This window comes from Pyrenophora tritici-repentis, chromosome 6 (genome assembly GCF_003171515.1).
Source record: "Pyrenophora tritici-repentis strain M4 chromosome 6, whole genome shotgun sequence".
NCBI classification, from domain to species: Eukaryota; Fungi; Ascomycota; class Dothideomycetes; order Pleosporales; family Pleosporaceae; genus Pyrenophora; species Pyrenophora tritici-repentis.
In genome coordinates, this window is record NC_089395.1 from 2,967,747 (window position 1) to 2,990,042 (window position 22,296).

A 22,296-nucleotide genomic window follows, 5' to 3' on the forward strand; every position below is an offset into this window, starting at 1 on the left:
GGGATCTAGACCACAAAAGTATGTTTTCTAGGCATCCCAAGCATTGCCAAAAGTCCTGTTCCTTCACATTATCTTGGATTGTGCTTGTGATTTCACCGTTGTTCATCACACCAAGCTACGCTATCTCATGAAAAAGCGACAGTGTATCCACGTAGTCCTTGCTCTCGGTGCATGTGCGCCTGCGCAACTCTCTCTCCTCTTCAATCCCACTCTTTGATAGCCGGTCTGCTACACACACGCAAAGGTTTGGACATACAATGGAGAAATGTAATCTCGCGTTGAAGAAGGATATGCGATACCATTGCTGTGCTGAGATTGAAGTCAGCGAACCACAAGATTATGCCAAGAGTCGCAGCGAGTTGTCGACGAAGACAGCGGTCTAGTTGCATCCGATGCACCCCCAACGCCTAGATTATCGGCTTCCTCACATGCCAATCCCGCCAAGGTTTCCCCGTAAAATGAAAGTTCATGTAAGCCCCCAACGTACATGACTCATAGTTGGATGCAGTTCCCACTCCTATTCTACGCCCTCGACCTTCTTCAGGAAATCCCTGACACGGCCCACTTCAACTCCCTCTCCCTCTTCGCTATCCAGGGCAGCTACCAGCCCTTCCAGACACTCTTCTATTCTGCTCTCTTCGACCTTGGTACAGAGACTGACCACTTTGCGGTACATCATCTCTAGTTGCCCATCCTTTTCTTTCAACATCCTACTACGCTTCAAAAGCGCAGCGTTGGTAGTCGTGTACGTCTCAAGGCGTTGTCGGAGAACAGAAGTGGACGGTAGGACTTTGACGGCGAATTCTTCGTATTGCGGTTGATGCGATACACGATTCAACGTAGACGGGTCCAGTGGTATCTGTGTTGATAGGTAGGCAGCACCATCCGAAGCCCGTCGATCGAGGTGGTCACCCGCTTGTCGAAGCTCATACGGCAAGTCGTCTTCCTGAATGAGCAAACCTGCACCTTCTGCATCAGCATAGCCAATTCGCTTCTTGTCGTGCAAGTCGATTGCCCCGGCATTCACAGAGAGCATATGCCGTTGCGGCTCAAGCCAGCGCTTGAGATTCGAGATGCGCTTGGCGCAGTCTTGGCGTAGGTGCAACCGTGCGCGTAGTGACTCTAATCGTTGCTGTTCTTGCTTCTGCTGGCTGGATAATTGTGTGATGAGTTCGTTTGTGTGATCAATTGCGTCCTGTTTTAGTCGTGCTTCTTGCGTAAATTGCATCGAAGCGGACTGCAGAATGCCATTAATTACTGTTGGCGGGGTTAGCGGTAGCATTACTAGCACATATTAAAATCAACTTACGGGGCGCTATCTCTCTGCTAGTCTCTTCTACTTTGCTCAACGGTGCCTTACCTTTGTTAGGACTGCCGCCTGCTGCCATGATAGCTTCGCCGTCGGCCAAATCACTGCCCACGCCGAAATCAACTGGCCTAGTGCCCTTGTAGTTGGGTATTGTTGGGTCGGCCTGGACTTCCATGAGCTGGGAAATGATGTTGCGGTTCCCTATCCGTGCAGCCAAATTCAACGCTGTGTTGCCATGCTTGTCGCGCGCATTGACCATTTCTTGCATGAATCTCATGAGCCCGATTGGTTTTGGGTAGTTTGTGTTGTCGTGGAAAGAGGGCATCTGGCTGGCGACGATATTGCTTCGAACAAGGTATTCCAGTAGCGCTTCGAGGTAATACTTGCTGGAGGCTGCGCGCCCTTTTATGGCACACGTCACCGCAATGTGGTGTAATATGGTACGTCCTTGGGTGTCGCGCAGTTCGATCAGCGGCGCTAGAATCTCCAGTGTTTCTGGGAAGCAGCTGTGATCCAGGCTGTTGTTGACGGACACGGCGCTCATTAGTGGCGTTTGGCCAGACGCATTCCCTCTGAACATGTTGGCGCCTTTGGATACCAGTAGGCGCATCAAAGATACACGAGCGAGAGTGGCAGCCCAGTGCAGCGCTGTGTTGGATGTGTTATCAATGGGCATGTCAAGATCGGCGCCAGAGAGATGGAGTATAGCTGGGTGATTGGTAAAGTCAGTCCTAGTCTGATCGGCGAACAAGTCGGTCAGCATTGCTTGCTTCTCCTCGTTGTGCTTGGTGTCTGGATGTGGTAGCGGCGGCAGGGCGGACGGGACGTCGCCATCAGGGAGGGCAATGCGATTTCCGGATTGATGTTGGTAGAAGCTCTCATTCGGCTCGGTTGGTGAGGGCAAGTCGGCCATGGATACGTTTGCGCCATTGGGTTGCGAGTAGTTGTTATCTTCTTGTGAAGCTCGCATACGTTTTCTCGGTGGCTCAAGCGCGTCTTCCAGGGCCGTGCCGTAAGCCGAGTCAGTATGGGCATTCTGTCCGCTGAAACTGAAGCTGCGCTCCGATGCGATGCTCTGTTGGCTGCTGGTGCGGAAGGATTCCTGGCTGGCGAGTGGGGCGTGTGATGGTCGCGCCATGCTCCTCCGACCCTGCGATGATGATGCTGGACGAGGCGCGGGCGAATTAAGCCTGGCGACCTTGTTCATGGCTGCAAGCGCGCTGGTGGCTGTCGAGGAGATATTGCTGAAGAAGGTGCCAGTCACGGCCTGGCTAGTGCTGCGACCGTCCATGCTCTGGGTGTAGAAGCGCTTGCGGTTTGCAGCCATGGCCTGCTCCTTGGTCGGTGTTTCCATGGCTTGTCCCTGGCCTTGGTTGCCGTCAAGACTGATATCGTAGTCCAAGAGCGGACGCAGTACGTCCTCGACGCCATATTGGCGACAGAATTCACGTCCCCGGCGGTAGTTGATCCATGTGCCCTGATACTTGCCGTAACCGCCCTGGACCTTCTCGTGCTCGCCAGTCAGAATCTCCTTCTCCAGCACCTTTGTCCTCTTCCCCTTGTCGACGCCGGCAACCTTTAGGATCTGGGTAGCGTTGAGCCAGCCGTCAGAGCGTCGGCGCATGACGGCCACGCGGTTGACTTCCATTTCGTAGACGGATACGCCCGAGTAAACAGCCTATATCGTCAGCACCCTATATCGGCTGGACGTCATATTCATCCTCATGTATATTTGACCCGTACCGTGTATATCTGAGGTTTTTCCATGGCATGTTGCTGGTATCCATTCATATCAGAAAAGGAGCGGTTCAAGGCTGCGGGCGCGGCCATGAGTCCATGGCCATGGGGCGAATTGGCGTACATTGCGGGCTGCGTCGGCGATGCAGCAGGAAAGGATAGCGAGGTGCGCGCGACTTGCATTATTATGTCAGCGACTCCAGACGGAAGGCGCGGTGCGGGTAGGCGCAACGCGGGCAGTCGCAGCGGAGGCAGTCGCAAATGGTGTGGTCGATGCTGCCTTGTTGGAAAAGACAGCAATTTGCGCGTCGTTGGCGTCGAAGCCCGTGACAAGTACCGTATACAGTCACGGTAGTCGCATGTAGGTACGAATACACCAGACGGTTGAATTAGAGATGTATGCGCTATGCGCTATGCGGGTGAGGGGTGCAATGAGTCTGCCGATGCCGTCGTTCAGGTGTGGAGAGAGTGGAAACGCGTCGCGGTTGTGCGCAGTCGGCCAATCACGCCCCCCGGCCCTCTGATTTCGTGCATGCGCACAATTCCCTGCTAAACCACTGTATACCACCACACGTCCTTTGCAAAGTCGCAGTCAGTCACTGTCGCAGTGTAGTCTCCATGCCTATATCTGCCTTCTTCCACGAGAGTGCATCCACTCTCAATCCCCTTCATCTGCTGCGTGCTCTCCTCCGTGAGGCCTCGTACCTGCCCGATGCGACGGCCCGCACCTACTTCCGCCGCTACATAGTAAGCAGGTTCAAGGCCTATCAGCCCAAAAGTAATGCTACTGCCTCTTTCGATGTCGAAGCCGTGGAGAGGTATGAGCACAAGAGCTTCAAAAGGCGCAAGATGGCCGTAATCAGGGAACGTGCCCGGCCCCTGCTGCGGAAAGGCCTCAAAGGCCTCAACTACATGCGCCGTGCCAATCAAGGCGAGATGCCTTGTCTGGAGAAGATACTCTACTTCACATACGGTCGCATGGGAAGGCGAAAATTTCTACTGATGACAGACTTGTTGAAGCCAGATCCCATCATGGACGAGGACGCTGCCCATGGGCCCAGTACAGGAGACGAACCACCACTGCAGAAGCTTTACTACAGCGACAAGCGCTACCTTCAATTCTTTGATAAGCCTGTAGCTACTTCCAAGACACACTACACCATTAACATCTCGGACCGCTACTCCCGGTTACGCCAAGTTCTGAAGACGCAGTACCAAAAGGGTATATCCATCAATCGCGAGTTGAAGAGCCCCGTGCTGAAAACACCCATCAACAACGTCTGGGAGAGACCCATGCCCATGGTGCGCGCGCGTAACAACATCAAACGCTGGTATGCCATGACCATGACGCGCTTGCTCCCACCACTGCCGACGGATGAATGGGACAAGATCCACGCCATGATTGTTGGCGACGAGCGCGTTAGCCTAGTCAAACGTAGAGTGCGCGTTCCGACTAAAGACTCTGTTCCCGAACAAGTACGCTTCGCTAGCACAGTCGACGCAGCAATGGCACTGGATAAGCCAACCAAGGCAGACAAACCCGCTGGTGCGCAGCGACCACATTCCATCACCCCAAAGTATATGCGACGAATCTATGCCAGGGTGCACAGACTCTGTTGCAAAGTTGAGTATGACGACGAGCAGAAGCAGTGGAAACCCATTTGGGGTGAACATAGGAACACCATCAAGCCCAAGATATATCAACTTCCTACTGACGAAGCTCTGTTCGCCGGCGTCAATGCAGCCGGGCAGGTTGTAAAAGCGCAAAAGAAACATGCAGTAGACGCATCAAGTCATGTCCAGCCACGCGATGCTGACGGCAACTACATGCGCTTCCCCTTTTTTGCCGAATTCCTCCCAGAAGACAATCCCATACGTAAGGATTTGGATGAATGGAAGCGAAAGAGGCGTGTCGCCCAAGAACAAAATAAAGCTTAGATGTCAGGTGGGGCGGGGCATCTGCACCCCACAACTTGACATAGAACGTCTTGCATTGCATGCCAATAAATCTCCATTGCATTGCACCCTTCTCCTGCACTCTCCAACCCAGACGCAGGTATAATTACACAAGAGCAATTGACTACAATGGCATCTACCAGTGCAACCATACGTCACGCAACTCGCAATGGTACTTCGCCTCACCTGCACAAGACGACCAAAATACTGACGCCAACCTCGTAGACGTTCCCACCATCCTATCTCTAATTCGCGAACTCGCCGACTACGAAAAGGCCAGCGACAAGGTCGAGGCGACCAAAGAATCCCTCACCCGCACCCTTGCACACTACGATCCTTCCACCTCGACCTTCTCTCAAGGCTTCGCTCGTACCCTCCTCATCACCGACCCCGACGACACCGTCGCCGGCATGGCGCTATACTTTTACAACTACAGCACCTGGACCGGCGTGCCTGGTATATACCTCGAAGATCTATTTGTCAAGGAAAAGTACCGGAAAAGGGGCTATGGGAAGAGGCTTTTGAAGGAACTTGCGCAGGAGGTACTCAAAGTCAACGGAAAGAGGCTCGAGTGGAGTTGTCTAGATTGGAATGAGCCTAGTCTCAAGTTCTACGAGAGTGAGCTGATAGGTGCACAGAGGAAGAAGGAATGGGTGGGCTTAAGAGTTGAGGGCGATGCACTACAGAAGCTTGCGGGTTCGGGTTCCTAGATCTTCGGCATGTAGGTACTGAGCGTGGCGGGTAACTTGCCGTACATGACTACATCAAGTGGGGCTTCTCCATGCTGCCCGTATTTGTGTCAGATTTCAGATCGTACTTTGCACACATTGCGATTAATTCGCTCGTATTATGCCGATTTGCGATCCGCCCTCTGCCGGCACACTGTCTTGCAACCTATGACCATGGCAAGTTGACTTGTACGATTGCATCAGGGTGTAGATCTTTCCCGGTCCATAGGTACATGCCATTAGATCACCGGCATCTCCTGTCAGCTTCCCGTCCACACTCGGCCGTTACTCTCGAGTATAAATGTTTCCGAAAATCGGCATTATCCCCCCAAATCCTCTCTCCCATCTTTCTCAACACCCACACTACCAGAATCATGCAACTCACCCCCCTCGTCATTCTGCTCGTCGCGGGCGCTTGCAAAGCCGCATCATGCAACGCTGCAGTCGTCAGTGCCCTTGGCACGTGTAATCTGCCGAATGGAGATTATTTCAAAAATCTCTCAGTTTGCACCTTTGCTGAACCTACGTGCACATCTGGGGTACCACGGGACGAGACCTTACTTACCCCCACGGGTAATAATGGTTGCAAGAGTAATGCAGACTGTAGACATACGGTATGGTGTTCATGCAAAGGAATGAATGTTGAACATCATTTGCTAATAGTTGAAAACAGTGGAGATGCTGCTAGAAAGGGACGGGGGTGTTTGGACGGGATGGTGGGATGGTGTACTGTAGTGGGGTTGTAGTTAGAAAGAGCTTGGGGAGTTATGGTAGGGTTGGGAGTTGCACTGCAAGCTAGTCACAGCAGCAGCAGCAGAAGATATCCCCCAGAACTCTCTCTACTCTACAGAGACAAAATTATACCTTGTTCATATTTCCTCTACCTTGCTTTCTCATCCAGGTATCCACCAAAGACACATGTTCCCAAGCTCTACCTCAAATAGGCCCTATCCGAGAGATCCCACAGGAAGTCCTACCCACCGCTTATCACAACCCTAGTCAATTCACCCATCACTACTCTATGACGCATAGAGCGAACAACGCGCACCGCGCCCAATTTTCCTTTGGGTCTCGTATCATCGCTCAACGATTGGCTCGCGTACTTAGCCCCGCGTCGTCTTCAGCCCCACCTCGGACCGGTAACGTACGGTGCGCTACGGACCGCCCTTCCGCATGTCACACGCCTGCACCCTTCCCGCTTCGACCGCTTACCTCCGTAGGCTACACAGCTATGGCAACCTCGCTCGGTAGCTATCAGATTCTAGGTACATCTTGGCCGTGGTGTTGGCTGAGATGCAGATCAGCCTTGGCATCTCGCCTCGGTGACCGCTTCCTAGCGTGTACCGGTATGACGTAGCTTCACCGTGTTTCCCATCCTTCATCCTGAATTCCATGTGCGTCCTTTTGGGTTATTGTTGCTGTACGCTCTTTTCGATGTGATTGATACTCCATCGTTGCTTCTTGGCAGTTTCCACTCTATAATGTGCATCGACTACAGCCTACCTACTTAGGCATAAGTTTACAAATCGATCGAACGTGGAAGAAGCATGCATAGGCAGTGTAAATCTATCCCAGAAGTTGGACGCATCAATTCTGCACCCCGATGCTTACCCGCCTTGTCGGGGTACGAGTTTCGTCTGCTCTTCACGACTTAGCTTGGTGTACCTCAATATCGCTGAACTACAAACGAAAGGATAAAGCAATTATGCATTATATCAATGTACGCCAAGGCATGATAATCTCGGACAAGGACTAACACGTCGGCAACTATTTGGCTGTGCAGCCGAATGACTACATGAAGGGCAGCAATGGCAAGGCAGTCATGGAGGACATTGTGTCTATCACTCCCGCATCTACCCTTATCCATCATTACCCACGCAAAATGAGGGCTCCTTTAGTTATCTTCACATGCAGCATTCAGCATCAAGTACACCCGTTCTCATCTTTCCCTAGGTATACATGATCCGAAATCCCTATCAACGCTAAATATCTTCCATCTTGGTGATTACACTCTCCTGGAAAAAATCTAACACTTCTGATCCACCTCACAAGTCACCATGGTCCGCCTTGTCTCCATCAATACCGGGGCTCTCGCTCTTCCTTGCATGTTCGCACGATATCGTCTCTATACATGCAACTATCCATACTCAGTCTCCAAGCCGATGACTTCGCAACATCAGATAGGTCTGCGATATCTTCGTTAGTGTGGTCATAGGGCCTCGTCCTATCTTTAAGGTAGCGCAAGTGCCAAATTATCAGTCCCGTGATTTACTCGAAAGTAGCGCTCTATTCGAATTTCGCCCTTGCCAATTCAGAAGGTAGCCCGAGTTACCATTTCACAACCTTGCAGCCGCATGCAGCGTCGGCTAAGAGGACCTACTAGTACAATGGTTCAATCGACCTTACAGCGAGACATCGCTAAAATACCGCATCTAGAAGTCTTCAATAATTACATCGGCCCGGCAAAGTTTGCCTTTGATAAGTATCTTAAGCCAAGAAGACCGATGACATTTTCACATGCACTCATGCCGAACACGTCCGCCACATGACACCAAAATGTCATTCATACCGAACATCAACTACAATATTAGCCTAGCGAAAGATGAATCTAGAGAAAGTTGCATTCTTGTGCTGACGTTTGAGTCGGCGGAGCGAGCGGATGGTCACTTAGCCTCGTTCTAAGGTCTAGGCAGGACAAAGTACCTACTCCAACGCCTCAACTGTGGCGTCATCGCAAATCCTCCGCATTTCTGACGAGCGATTATTCTAACTACGGAATGATGTTGTCCGTAAAAGCTACCAAGGAAGGGCACTGGTGATGTCAGTGTACACGCTTCATTCACACCCCTTGCACACAAGCGTGTGACCTTGAGCCGCAGTCTAAGTAGGCAATGACATTCTACGACGATTGAATTGTGGAGGCATCGCAACTCCTCCGCACTGCCGATGAGTGACCTGTTTGGATCCGGGCCGATGTCGTCCATGAGAGTAGGTAGCAATTGATAGTCGAAATCTTTCGAGACAAGATATGCACCGGATTCTCGTTTATTAAATACCCGCGCATATACTTGTATTTCTTTGTCATCTTCTAAACGTCTTGAAATCACAATCAATAAGCCTCAGAAGTTTGCCGGGAGACTTTCGCCTTCGGACCTTCGGCACCTTGGCTGGATGTCAGCTTAGTGTGGGTCTACTATCAGCCTTTTGTCGGCGTATTCTGCCACAAAGGCAGCGGACTTGCCTACGTTAATGCTACCACTCGAACCTCAATTGACGGACTACAGCGATGGCGCAACGTTAATTGCCCACCTTATAGCCGCAGCAGAAGCTGTATCGATAGGAGTACGAGCGATAGGGGCGCAACAACCTTGAGTGCAGGCATCAAAAGAAGCCGCTCGCCGCGTTTGGATTGACTCCAAGTTTTGCAAGACAATCGCTGTAAGCCCCTTTACTTAATAGAGAACAAAGACAAGCATCATAAGCGATCCACGACGTGTTGTAATCTTACAAGTTGCGATGGCTTGGGCCAGACCAGAGGCGCGTCACCATAAAGAGATGCTAGCGACACGGCAGGGCATAGCGGATAGGGGCCCTTTTATGCAAATGTTCAGCTATGCAGATGTTCAGCGTTCATCGGATGCTGACTAAGCATCTGGTAGGAAAGCGGATGCGACCAAGGAGAACGACCATTCCACTTGTGGAAGAGCCAGGCAACTTTACGCTAAGCCAACGGGTGTGGCGACAGGACGTGTTTGAGTGGTAACGAGTCGTGCGACGGGGAGCGGTAGTGTTTGATAAAACGAGCATGCAAGTTGAGCACAGCAAGATGGGTATGCAGTAAGCGCAAGGGATACCGCGGCGGCAAGTAAGACGGTCTTACCGGAAGGGGACTCCAAGGAGGAGTACTGGCTACAATAAAGGTAAGTTTGTGGGTCGCAAGGCACAGAGTGATTATAAATTGCGTCGCAGCACAAGATGGACTGCTGTTCCTTTTGCATACGCCGGGGTTGAAGGCGTCGAAGGATGATTTTCTCGGTGTGCCGGTGACGTTGACGTTACTGTCCCAGGACCCTGGGTAGCGGAATCTGAGGAAGGTTATCGTGATTTGTGACAGGTGTCACCCTGTCCTTGAATCTCACGAGCGTGTCAGCGTTTCAAGTGAGCGCATCGGTCTATGCCATGCATGAGGGCGGGAACCGTTTGGTGTGCAGCACGGGCTCAACTCCATCCCTACTCATTTTGAGCTAGGGCGGAAGCATGGAGATTCGTTTCGCATGTTGTCTCTCGCTTACATGTACAAAAGATACTACAAACATCTACAAGATATGCAATCACGTTGTTGAGATAGATCGGTGGTCGCTTTGAAGGTGCAAAAGTTGGTGGGGTGCGACGCCCGCCCGTGGAGCACGTTACCCAGTGTCTTCTCATCTCTTGTTTCCGAGCTATAAGTCGAACAAAGCCATCATGCCCATAATTTTGCCAGAGGTTTCTTAGGCTAACCCTACCGGCGAGCCATTCGAAGCGCCTTCTCGGCTAGACGTTCACGTTGACCTGCGACGTTTCACGTCTCCTGTTCCGCCCAGCCTTGGCCTAGCCTTGGTGTTCAAACACTCGCGCAACAGCGTTGTCAACCTCGGTGACATGCGCAACAATGTTCTAAACATGCGGCCACAACGGCTGCTCAGGTTCAGCCTCCGCATCCTTCGTTCCACCAAACGTAAGTTGTTCCGCATACTCAATCTGCACCCACGGAGCGCTCAAACGCGGAACGCTCAAACGAGCTCCCGCTATCATGACATCTGTAACAGGAGTCTAGAAGATGCCTTAGTTTCGTCGTGAACACTTTCGCATGTGGGTTCTATTGTGCCTTGCTCGCCTTAAAAGCCCCATACTTCGCTGCTCTACTCCACATTACTTCATTCACAAGTTTCTATTCTTGAGTCCAGACACCTGTAGTGTATTACCTTCACTCTCTCAAACTACATTCGTTACTTGAATTGTTGTGCTTCGGTCACATCAAGCCCTCATTTGTCATTCAAGATGCTTTTCAAGTCTATCCTCCTCTCTGGAGCCATCCTGTCTTTCTCTACACTTCAGGTTTCGGCTCACGCAGCTATCAACCCAGCCCTTGGTGTGAAGGGTACGGCGGCACGGAGTGATGTACAGAGACCATCAGATAACAAACCGTGTGGCAATACTGCTTTGACCGCCATCGACACATCGACGCCAGTAAAGGCTGATGCCTCCGGCTCCTTCACTGTCAGTATACAGAACTTCAACGGGTTAGTTTCGTCCACTTTAAAGATCCCTGCGAAATGCTGACACATGCAACAGTGGGAAAGATGGATCACGTCAGGTCACGATGCAAGTTGATGCTGCTGGTTCCGGCACTAACTTCGTCGCTGGAAAAGTAACAGCGAACGGAGAAGCTGCCCCAGCATCCACCGGCACAGAGCAGATTACCGCTTCGCTTCCAGCTGGAACCAAGTGTACTGGTGGTGCTTCTGGTGGCCTCTGCATGGTCTCGTTCAAGACAGCGGGAGGCTTCGGCAATTGTGTCGTTGTTCAGCAGGGTGCCGGTGGTGGCGGCAACGCTGGAGGCAACGCTGGAGGCAACGCTGCTGGAGGTATGCTCGTCCAGACCACACCCTTTTACGACCCTGCTGACAGATATTACAGGAAATGCTGGCGCAGCAACAGGCAACGCAGGTGCGAAGAACAACGGCGGTGGCAATGCTGCTGCCGCTGCTGGGGGCAAAAACAAGAACAATGGCAGGGGTGCTGGAACACGCTTGGCCCGCTATGTCATTGTCGATCAAGATTAGACTATACAAGGAGGAGGTTGTCAGATTCAATGATTGGTGAAAGCACTGAATGGACAATGTTCTTCGTCAATGGCATAGTATCGAGTCTGCTAAGGATAGACGAATCGCTACCGAGCCCTCGTAGCGTATTCTCATCCTAGCCCACCATGGGCAACCCTGGCCCATTCTGTACGGGGTCCTGACAGAGGTAGTGAATGATAGAAAGCCATGCTTTTCCCTCAGCCGTACGTGTCGACACTCTCGTCGAAAGCGCCGGTGTAGAATAATACTAGAGGCATAAATATTACTACTAAGGTAGAATTAAGACTATGTGTATTTTTTAAGACCCCCCGTAGGGGACGTTATACAGGATTGGATGTGACTTTCGGTTCACTCCTATGATTCTTTTCCACCAGAATCTCTAATAATCTCGTTGACTACTGCGTTTAGCTATCTCGCCCCAACAAAGACTGAGACTATAGAAGTATAGCCTTGTAGTAGAAGATTTTCCCACAAGAACGTGTGCTCAATGCAATGTTAGAGAGTAGATTGTGTTACGGGTATGTAGTTGTCTAAGTGATGTTCGATAGGTTCTTTTGTAATCCCACATGCTTTCCCCTGTCTAAGCGTCCTTCGGGTTCGTTCATCTCCACTTGCTCCACCACAGCCTGACCCCGTGTAACACCCTTATACTGCAGAACATTGAATGCCACGAAATGGTGGTGAGACAAGAGTTCCTCCGACATTCATTTTTCGTGCTCCACCGTCTAAGAGATATGTACCGCCATTGGTTCCATCTTTGTAGGTCATACAATTAACATTGTTTGGGTCCACACCAGGTGATACACCGGTAAGGGTAACTCGGCAAGCAGGCGTTTGTAAAATACGGCCAACATCAGTAAACTGAGTGGCATAGACAGCAAATGACAGGCGGCCTAGGTCGACAGGTCCTTCGCAAGGCTCAAAACGGAGGTTATAATATTCTTGGGCGGACACGGCCCTAGTCATAGCTGCGATTATGACTAAAGATAACTTCATCTTGAGGTTGGTGTGTAACTATACAATTGTTGAATAGTTATTTCGAAGTGTAGGTGTTGCGAGGGCGACGTGTATCAAGTAAAAGATGTTTGATCTTGTTTGTAGATTTTCTACATGCCTCATTTCATACAGTGAGGGGTAACTATATGTACTTACAGTAGGGTGACAAAAAGAAAACAACATTAAAAAAGCTACCTTTTTTAAAGCTATATATCTAGACAACTAGACTAGCTAGAACTATAATTTTTAGTGTTTTGGAAAGCTAAGAACTTCCTCTTGAGGTGAGCGTCCTAATGAACCTGCTTAGTAAGCACTTAGGAGAAGATAAGTAGCAGTAAATATAGAGATAAAAAATATCCTAGTTTAATGCAGCTACAACTTTTTAGTGAGCGTATAAAAAGTTCTAAAAAAAATTTATGTGATACTAGCTTATATAAGCATTACGTAAGCAAAATTAGAACTAGGGTATTTTACTTACTTTTTTTTAAATCAAAGTTTAAAAAAAAGGACGCTAAAAAAAGACGCTAAAATTACGTAAGCTTCTTTTAGTCTTATTCTATATATTTTTCTCTTTCTAATCTCAATTTTTCTCTTCTATATTACCTCTCTATGTCTATTAAACTTTCGAAATTTGAAAAAGAAGTTTATTGTCGGATCGTGAGTATCGGTAGAGACGTCGGCTGCTTGACACTTCGGCCCGACTTCGGCCCACCTTGCGCAGAGCTTAGGTATACCTTCGTAGCAGCTATGTTCGTAGACAATCAATCAGAACCACCGAACAGAATGCATTCCTAGTTATCGTTATTTCCCTTTACGCACTTAGTGCAAAGCCAACCTGTAAAGGCACTAGTACACTGCAATAGTTAGGATGCCTCTAATAAGTGAGATTGTGTGTACAGATCTATATACAAGTACGAGGGGAACTTTATTATTCCTCGCACGGGCCAACTGCCAGCGTGGCACGTGATTGTATGGCACGTGATCGCGTGAGGGATCGTAGGTTTGATCCATCACACTACCCCCCCTTCAAAAAAAAGCAGGTTCCGTCGCTTAAAGTAATTAAAAAGAGTTGTCTAGCTTGCTTTGCAAAAGCTTCTGTAAGCCTAAACAGCAATGTTGCCGGTATTGCGAAAGCTACGCGGGCCAATAGTCTCCTCCGTCTGCTGTATCGTCGGGGCTCCTGGTGGAGGCTTAGGATTGTTAGAGGATGCGATCACTGTAATCATAAGTAAATCCTGTTTGCCTGCGAGCGTCGCAAACTTTCGATGTGGTCCTGGAGCTTTAGGGCGGGACTCATGGTACTGTTGGACAATGTCTGCGGAGTCCACCAGGTTCATGTATGGTTCCCAAGATGGGTTGTCGGTGCCGGCGGGGTAGTTGGTCCATCGCACTAAGTATTGGAGAAGACCGCTGCGAGAGTAGGGGTCTTTAAGTCTCTTGTTGACGCGGGAGTCTAGGACGGCTTCCACTTCATAGCTTGTACCATCTTCCTCGTCGGGATCGGCGAACTCAGCTGGTGCGGAATCGCGCAGTTGACCAGGCAGCGGAGCCTCCTCGTGTAAGTGTAGTAACCACGGGTGGAAGACGTTGTGGAGCTTGCCCATCTCTGGAGGCAGGAGTAGTTCGTAAGCCATATTGTCAATGACGCGTGTGACAGTGAAGGGACCGCGGTTCTTGAAGTCAAGTGATAGACTAGGACGTGTAGTACGGAAGTTACGGGCGTCCAACATAACTTGATCGCCGACCTTAAACTCAGGCGCTGGGAGCCGGGCGTCGTTTGCGTATTCCGCCTGTTTAGCTTGTGACCATTGTAGTTCGAGCCGAAGGGCTTTGCGTAGCGCGTCTAGCTTTTCTGCAAACTTGTTGGCGTTGTCTTGATCTCTGCGAGCTGGGGCAGTGAGACCAGTGTTCACCTTAGGTGGTTCAAGACCAGACTTCGGGTCATAGCCCTTAGTGAGGCGGAAAGCGGTAGTCCCAGTACTAGCGTTGATGGCGTTGTTAGCTTCGAACTCTGCCATAGGAAGAAAGAGAGCCCAGTTGTCTTGCTCGTAGTTAATATATGACCGGAGGTATTGTTTTAGCCAAGCGTTGGCGTTCTCCGTCTGCCCATCGGTTTCTGGGTGATAGCCCGTTGACAACTTTGGCTTGGTACCCAGTCGTTGACAAAGACGTGTCCAGAAATGGGAGAGGAACTGGGCTCCACGGTCGCTGACGATGCTGTCGGGATATCCCTCCTCACGCCACACGTACTCGACGAAGGCTTTCACAAGGGTATCAACCTTTAGGTCCACCACAGGTATAAACTTCTTCTTCTTGCTAAGCCGATCAACAATCACTAAGACGTTGGTATATGTGCGGCCGTTATCGGTGCAAGGAGGCAGGTGCGTGATATAGTCCATGCTGATGCTACTCCAATATCGCTCAGGTATCGGGAGTGGATGTAGGAGCCCGTGTTTCCCATCGCGGTAAGATTTCGATCTCCGACAGGCCAAACAGTTCTTGACGTACTGTGCTACATCATTTATCATCTTCGGCCAGTAGTACCAGCGGTTTAACATGTCGTAGCTACCGTGTTTGCCGCTATGGCCACCGCAATAGGATCGGTGTACGCGTTCGATGATCCGGGTGCGCAGGGTGCCTGATTCGGGGATGTAGACCTTCTTCTTGACATAGAAGACTCCGTCGTGTATTGAGCAATCACCAAGCTCTAAGCGTATCCTGTTTGGACCGTGAATTAGGTGGTACGGGATGCGGCGCTGGCCATCAGCTTTGGCTTTGAGGATAACTTGAACGATGTCGTCATCCGGGTAAGCTTGTCGAACGGTCTGGAGGATATTGGCTTCGTCCAGCGACGTGTCCGGCTCCGTAAGCGGTGCAGCGGACGTGTCATCGACCTCCGCTGTGTCTCCGAGAGCGAAGAGGTATTCGTCGCTAAAGTCGTCCGTTTCACTGTCTTGGTACATCATCATGGCCAAGGAGACTGGGGACGTCCGGAGCTCGTCACCGAGGGCGTTGGCCAGATATACAGCGTGTCGGGAGCCACCGTCGAAGTGGAAGCTAAAGGTGGCAACTCGACACTCAGGATCCACCTGGTCAGGCTTGAGGATCACTTGTACCTGGTGTTGACGTCGCTCATCCTCGGCGTTAGCTGGAAGATCGCCCGGTCGGCGAGTGAGTGCGTCGGGCTTAGTTCCTTGTTTACCAGGACGGTATTTGACTCTAAAATTGAACTCAGCTAGGAACTCAGCCCATCGAGCTTGCCGTCGGTTGAGGCGTTTGGTTGTCATGAACGTCTGGAGGGCCTGGTGGTCTGACAATACCAAGATGGGATCATCAGTACCTGACAGTTCAAACCTCCACTCCTCGAATGCTCGAACAATCGCGAGGAGCTCCTTGTCATAGATCTCGTAGTTGCACTCGGCAGGTGTCATCTTATGTGATAAGAACGCTACAGGTCGTAGAACACCTTTGTGCATCTGCGAGAGGATAGCTGCGGTAACGAAGTCCGACGCGTCAGTCTCGAGCCACGTTTCCAAATCTGGGTCAAAGTGGGACAGTACGCCCGCTGTTTTAAACGCAAGCTTTAGCTGTTCAAAGGCTTTCGCAGCTTGTCCATTAGCTTGGAGAGGGAAATGTCGTTGACTACCCTCCTTGGTGAGTTCCGTGAGTGGCTTAGCGATATATGAGAACCCTTTAATAAACCGGCGATAGAAGTTGCAGAAGCCGAGGAAAGACTGCATGTCCTTCACTGATCTCGGCAGTTGCCAATCGAGGACAGTGGAGACCTTCTCCGGATCCATTTCGATGCCGTCGGTGGTGAGGATCAAGCCTAAGTACTTGACTCGCTTGGTTTCGAACTTGCACTTCGTGGGATCCAACGATAGTCCTGCGCCTTGAATCTTGCGGAGAACCTTTAGGACATGCGAACGGTGGTCTTTCTCGTTGTCGCTATATATAAGTATGTCGTCTAGGTAGGCGGTACATATAACGTCCAAGTATTCGCGCAGCGTTTCGTTGATGAAGTTTTGGAACGTCCCTGGTGCATTGCACAGTCCAAAGGGCATGACCATATACTCATAGAGTCCGTACCGGGTGAGGAAGGCGGTTTTCTCTTCGTCACCTTCTTTAATCCGAACGGTGTTGAAAGCGGCTACAACATCGACGAGAGACATAATCTGAACTTTGGCCATGCGCGCTAGAGTTTCTTTGATGGCTGGTGGCGCATTTCGATTCTTCTTAGTGACGTTGTTGAGTGCTCGGTAGTCGACACATATGCGGAGACCTCCTCCAGGTTTCTTGACGATCAAGACAGGTGACGCAAACGGGGAGTTACTGGCCTTGATTAAGCCCTTTTGCAGCATGTCATCGATATACTTCTTAACAGCCTCAGTCTCGGTACGAGTGAGTCCGTAGACATGAGGCTTAGGGGGCGTAGTGTCAGGAAGCAGGTCGATGGGGTGGTCGACTCCTGGTCTTCGTTCGGGGAGTTGATGAGCCAGATGAGGGTTGAACAGATCAGGTAGTTCGTCCAACACCCACTCAGGTACCAGCTGGCCAATCTGGTCTCTAGTCATGTAAGGTTGCTCCATCTTGTGCATGTACTTCTCAAAGTCAGTTTGCGAGACTGCGGCTACGCCGATGCCTTCTCGGTCTTCATCGGGGGGCTTCGCAAGCTTGGCCCAATGGCGGGGTTCCAACCATATGACCTGGTCAGGATGTTTGGCTGCGAGTGCGGTTGCAGCGGCAGCGGAGATGAGGTAGATATCAGCCATAGTCTCCTCAGTCGTCACCTTACCATCCTTGTTCGTCTTAGTAGTGGTGTCGCCTGTCTGGTAGTCTCCCTTGACTAGTTGTACGTGACTGTGACAAACTCCGTTTTCGTAAACCGTCTCTGGGAGTCCTTCGTGGAGGCAGTTAAGTTTGCACCCTGCCTTAGCGAAGGTGAGTGATCGCTGGTCGCCAAAGTGGAGGGCAGGCTGGTGATAGTCCATCCAATTCATGCCTAGGATAACGTCGTACTTGCCGATATTGGTGACGTAGCATAGGACGTTGTGCGTATGGCTTCCGTGTCGGACGGGCAGATCAACGGCCTGGGTAAGCTTGTCCACTTCTCCGCCGTTGGCTAGTGACAATCGAATGGGTTTGGCCACAGGCATAGTATCTAGGCGGTGTTGGTTAACCCATGACTGATTGACGAAGCATGCGCTGGCTCCCGTGTCGATAAGGGTAGAAATCGGTTGCCAACAATCAGGTCGCGTGAGAGCGGAGCCGGGAAACTCGAGTTGTCGGCTGAAGTCTTTAGAAGGCTTGCCTCCGATGGAGGCGGAGGACACGAAGTGGACCTCCGTCATAGTTGGCGTTTCGTCAGGGGCGAGCAGCAAGGCTGCAGCGATCTCGAAACGGCGATGCTGGTTTCGAACACGGCGCTGGTGTCTTTTTGCGTTACGCCAATTGAGCTCCCGCACGCGGCTCTGCGCGGGAGCCCCTAATTTAAATGCTCAAGTAGTTCCTCGTCGTTGACGTAGAAGCCATCGTCATCCACTAAGTCGTTGTCGTCCAGCGGCTCCTCAGTATCCTCGTCTCGCTCCTCTTCGTTGGAAGCGTCGAGAGCATTGATGTACAAAGAAGCCAGTGCGGGGATTTGGTGAGAAGGAGTGAAGGGCTTGCCGCGGCAGGGGGCAGTCTCGTGCCTCATCTGATGGTCATCCTTGCCACATTTGAAGCAGAGCTTCAAGTCAGCTAGACGCTTCTTGTCTTTCTCTGACCGCTCGAAGGCCATCTTCTTGTACGTATGCGTGCTGGCGGCGTTGTTGTGACCTGGAGTGTCGGGTGTCCGGAAGGTGACCAACTTTTGGGTACGGCTAGCACCAGCGGTCTTCGTAACGGGAGTTAATTTTCGGCCAGCGTCAATCTGTTGATGTCCCTGGTCGATGTGTTGCGCTCGCAGCAAGAAGGACTGGATGGTCTCATCCTTGTGAGATCCGGCAGTGGTCGCGATAGCTAACCCGGGTCGCATGAACTCGCGAGCGTATCGGATCTGGGTCGCGTTCTTGTGTTTGAGGATTCGCATGCAAGAGGTGAACTTAGACTTCCACTCCATGAACTTCTGTCCAGACTTGTAGCGGAGCGAGCCGTCGGCGATGAGGGTTTCGGCGTCAGCTTCCCGATCATAGGTGAGATACTGGCTGTCGAGAGTCTCTAGGAAATCTAGGAAATGGCGAGCTTTGACATCTCGGATGTGCTCGTAAGCTTCGCCTTGAATGCGGAACTTGAGGTAGTCAACCGCTTGCCAGTCCTCTGGGTATGTGCGACACTTGGCCACTGCCATCTCGCGCCACCGCTCGTAGTCGTCGTCGACCTTGCCCTTGAACGTCTCAAGTTCTGGGAGTTTGTAAGAGAATCCTCCACCGGCGGTAGAGGGCGCGACGGGCGGCGGTCGCGGTACTGTAGGAGCGGGGGCGTATGGGTTCGATGATGGAGGAGGTAGCGAGGCGTCGCGCACGGGAGTACGGTTATCCCATGGGGTGTACCCAGCTCGGCGAGGATCTTGTGAGAGTTGGTCAGCGGTACCATCTACAGGTCGCTGTAGCAAAACGCTTGATTGTACAGGCCGTACTGGGTCGTAAGATCGCTCGCGCCGCCAGAGGGTGTACGGCTGATAGTTGGGTTCATGTTGCAGCAGTCGGTCGGTGACCGTTTTTGTCTCACGTCTAGCCTCGGTGAGCTGGAGGTTGAGCTCATCGTAAGCCTTATCCTTAAGGGCGAGAGCTTCGTTCTTGTTCGCCTCCATGTTAGAGTACTTGACATCATACTGGTTAAGCTCGATAGAATAGCGATCAGCTTGTCCTTTGAACTTGTCGCAGAGCTCAGCGTTGGCCTTAGCTTGGTCTGCCCACCAGTCGGCGCTGTCAGACTCCTCCTTGAGCTTCTGTGCCAACTCTGCGTAGTTAGGACCGCTCTCCGGTTCATCGGCTCGGCGGGATAGGTCCTCAACCTTCTGCTTGAGTTCATTGCGTTCGGTGGCGGCAAGGTCGCGCTCAGCGGCGAGGGCTTTGAAGGCGGGGTCATCGCGAACGTTGGGGAGTTGTTCTGACGCAGCTTTGAGCTTTCCGATGTCCGAGGTGAGGCGTCGGATCTCTGTCAGCTTCTCCTTGTACAGGTTGCTGCTAACCATGCCAACTTGTAGTTGTTTACTGTTCGAAGTTTCATCAAGGGCTGCTTCAACATTCGCTAGTCGGTCTCGTAGAGCTTGAGTCTCTCCTTCATTGCGGTCCACAGTCTGCAGATGCCTATTGATGGCGTCAGTGCAGTTGCGTAGGGAGACTAGCGTAGAGACAATAAATCGCCACCAGAAGTCGGGACGATCCTTCACGTTCTTCTGGAGGTTACTAGAGTTAGTGACAGTGAAGTCGTTGATGTTGTGGGTGATGTTGCCATCAGTGCGGATTCGGCCTGTGCTAAGGGAGTAAAAGGCATTGCTGTGCTCGTCAGGTTCGGGATCCTCTTGTAATTCGAACCACTCGGTGTCAACGGTATAACGGAGGTAAACGTAGTTAGAATCTTTGAGGTATTCGAGCAGGACGTCGTTGATTTCGATGCCGACAATCTCGCGTGTAGCAGTCATGGGCTCTAGGTCGCCGCTAGCTGATACTGATGGCTGGGATGACGGATGGGCTGCCAGAAGCATGCTCTCTCGGCGGTTGGAGAGGCAAGCTCGTACTGGTACGAGAGGCGGGCCCATCTGTGATTGAGTAGGATCCTGGGAAGCTTGCCCGAAGGTGGCACCGGTGGCTGAGGTACCTTGGGTATTCTGGGTATTGGCCGGGTTTGCCATCGCGATGATCTTTTCGTGTGTGTTGCGCAGGGCTGACCGTAGGGTCGCGCTTCTCGAAGCTCGATGCCTTGCCTTCTGCCTACTTGTCCGTTGATGTAGGTGGACCTGTCCTTTACCAGCGTTGGTGACAACCCCACGAGCAATACTTGCCTGTTGAGCCTGGTGTCTCTGGTCTTTTCGTGTGTTGCGCAGGGCTTACCGTAGGGTCGCGCTTCTCGAAGCTCGATGCCTTGCCCTCTGCCTACTTGTCCGTTGATGTAGGTGGACCTGTCCTCTACCAGCGTTGGTGACAACCCTCACGAGCAATACTTGCTTGTTGAGCCTGGTGTCTCCACCCGTGGGCTTCTAGCGCAATACTTTGCGATCCTCGTCGTCAAGACCTAACCCGTCGCAGAACGTCTTGTTCTGCCCGATGTAGCAAGTCGCAGTTGCTCAATCGGCGGCGGCGCTCGGCGCGGACGGTGTTTCTGATAACTGAGCCTGATGCGAAGTATCCTAGGTATGTAGGGGTTGACACACAATAGTGTAAAGGCACTAGTACACTGCAATAGTTAGGATGCCTCTAATAAGTGAGATTGTGTGTACAGATCTATATACAAGTACGAGGGGAACTTTATTATTCCTCGCACGGGCCAACTGCCAGCGTGGCACGTGATTGTATGGCACGTGATCGCGTGAGGGATCGTAGGTTTGATCCATCACAAACCAACATTTATACTCTATCTTTACAACAGCTATCTACTAGTGCTATTAGTACTATCCTAGAAAAGTCTTCTAGATCTATTACAGACGCTTTACAACGTATTAAGAAGAAAAAAAGTACTTCTTTACTTCTTTCTAAGCCTAAACTAGGTCGCCCTTCTAAGATCTCTAAAAGAGCTACTAGAGTAGTTAATAGAGACCTAGAACGAAGTCCTAAAAAGACAAATCAACGCATTTTAGAAGAGAACAATCTCGATTTCTTTACTAGAAGCCTACAACGCCTATTAAAAGTAGAGAAATACTCTGTTTCTACTGCTAAGAAAAAACAGCTTTTAAACGCAAAAAAAGCTGCTTTACGGAATAAATACGCTAAGAAGACACTTAAAATTCTAAAATATATACACTTTAACAAAGTTGTATTTTCAGACGAGTCTTCTATACAGCGTAGACACGGTGCTAGGCAATAATACGTTAGAAAGAGAAGAAACAAGAGAACTGGTAAAGAAAAAGTCTCTACAGCTAATTCAAGTGAGTTTAAAAAAAATCTGAATAACTTATTTTATTCTCCTAAAAATCTAGTATTTTTCTAGTTTTCTAGATTATTTTTATCTAGCTTACTAACTAAGTTATAGCCCGAGACATTACTATCTCTGTTTGGGGAGCTATTTGGTTAGGTGGAAGATCTAAGTTATATATAACTAGAACGCCACAAGAACCGAGAAGCTTTACAAATACAAGATATATACGAGAGGTTTTAAATCCAATTGTTAAACCTCTTTTTAAAAGAGGTAAGAAAGTATTACTTTATTTACAACTTTAAAAGACTCTAACTAAGTTATTTTTTATTCTTTTTCAAAACTTCTTTTAGATATGGAAAGCTGACATTCTTTTCTATCTAGGGTGGAAATTTCAGCAAGACAACGCCAAGATTCATAAAACGCCAGCAGTTATTTCTTGGTTTTCAAGAAATAGGATTCCTCTTTTTGAGCATCCTACCTATAGCCCAGATCTAAATCCTATCGAAAACGTTTGGAGTCTACTTAAAAATAGACTAGTTAGAAGATCTACTGCCTCTTTAGGCGTAGGTCAAAGTATAAAGGCAGTAGAATTGTTTAAAAAAGCAATTTTGGAAGAGTGGGAGCAAATACCGCAAGAGGCAATAGATAACTGCATTTCGTCTTTACCTAG

The 22,296-nt window shown here is 50.4% G+C and overlaps 8 protein-coding genes across 8 annotated transcripts; 4 read left to right on the forward strand and 4 right to left on the reverse strand.

The window, feature by feature from the left end:
- Positions 1–517: 517 nt before the first annotated feature.
- On the reverse strand, positions 518–3,172 carry PtrM4_123630 (Arp, Ankyrin repeat protein; the record flags this gene model as incomplete). The annotated part of the gene is made up of 3 exons (XM_001935583.2): positions 518–1,257; positions 1,310–2,987; positions 3,053–3,172. The coding sequence occupies 3 exons, from the start codon at positions 3,170–3,172 to the stop codon at positions 518–520; spliced, it is 2,538 nt and encodes an 845-aa protein (XP_001935618.2).
- Positions 3,173–3,664: 492 nt separating this feature from the next.
- Positions 3,665–4,984, forward strand: PtrM4_123640 (Complex1-LYR multi-domain protein; the record flags this gene model as incomplete). The annotated part of the gene is made up of 1 exon (XM_001935584.2): positions 3,665–4,984. One exon carries the CDS (start codon positions 3,665–3,667, stop codon positions 4,982–4,984), a length of 1,320 nt encoding a protein of 439 aa, XP_001935619.2.
- Positions 4,985–5,131: 147 nt separating this feature from the next.
- PtrM4_123650 (acetyltransferase) lies at positions 5,132–5,712 on the forward strand (the record flags this gene model as incomplete). Its single annotated transcript, XM_001935585.2, has 2 exons — positions 5,132–5,174; positions 5,228–5,712. The coding sequence occupies 2 exons, from the start codon at positions 5,132–5,134 to the stop codon at positions 5,710–5,712; spliced, it is 528 nt and encodes a 175-aa protein (XP_001935620.1).
- Positions 5,713–6,104: 392 nt separating this feature from the next.
- Positions 6,105–6,418, forward strand: PtrM4_123660 (uncharacterized protein; the record flags this gene model as incomplete). Its single annotated transcript, XM_066108591.1, has 2 exons — positions 6,105–6,344; positions 6,404–6,418. 2 exons carry the CDS (start codon positions 6,105–6,107, stop codon positions 6,416–6,418), a joined length of 255 nt encoding a protein of 84 aa, XP_065961776.1.
- A 4,352-nt stretch (positions 6,419–10,770) lies between these two features.
- PtrM4_123670 (FAP multi-domain protein) lies at positions 10,771–11,555 on the forward strand (the record flags this gene model as incomplete). Its single annotated transcript, XM_001935586.1, has 3 exons — positions 10,771–11,012; positions 11,065–11,357; positions 11,410–11,555. The coding sequence occupies 3 exons, from the start codon at positions 10,771–10,773 to the stop codon at positions 11,553–11,555; spliced, it is 681 nt and encodes a 226-aa protein (XP_001935621.1).
- A 666-nt stretch (positions 11,556–12,221) lies between these two features.
- On the reverse strand, positions 12,222–12,572 carry PtrM4_123680 (uncharacterized protein; the record flags this gene model as incomplete). The annotated part of the gene is made up of 1 exon (XM_066108592.1): positions 12,222–12,572. The coding sequence occupies one exon, from the start codon at positions 12,570–12,572 to the stop codon at positions 12,222–12,224; it is 351 nt and encodes a 116-aa protein (XP_065961777.1).
- A 1,103-nt stretch (positions 12,573–13,675) lies between these two features.
- Positions 13,676–17,923, reverse strand: PtrM4_123690 (uncharacterized protein; the record flags this gene model as incomplete). The annotated part of the gene is made up of 1 exon (XM_066108593.1): positions 13,676–17,923. The coding sequence occupies one exon, from the start codon at positions 17,921–17,923 to the stop codon at positions 13,676–13,678; it is 4,248 nt and encodes a 1,415-aa protein (XP_065961778.1).
- Positions 17,924–18,057: 134 nt separating this feature from the next.
- PtrM4_123700 (uncharacterized protein) lies at positions 18,058–20,406 on the reverse strand (the record flags this gene model as incomplete). The annotated part of the gene is made up of 1 exon (XM_066108594.1): positions 18,058–20,406. One exon carries the CDS (start codon positions 20,404–20,406, stop codon positions 18,058–18,060), a length of 2,349 nt encoding a protein of 782 aa, XP_065961779.1.
- Between the last annotated feature and the right edge of the window lie 1,890 nt (positions 20,407–22,296).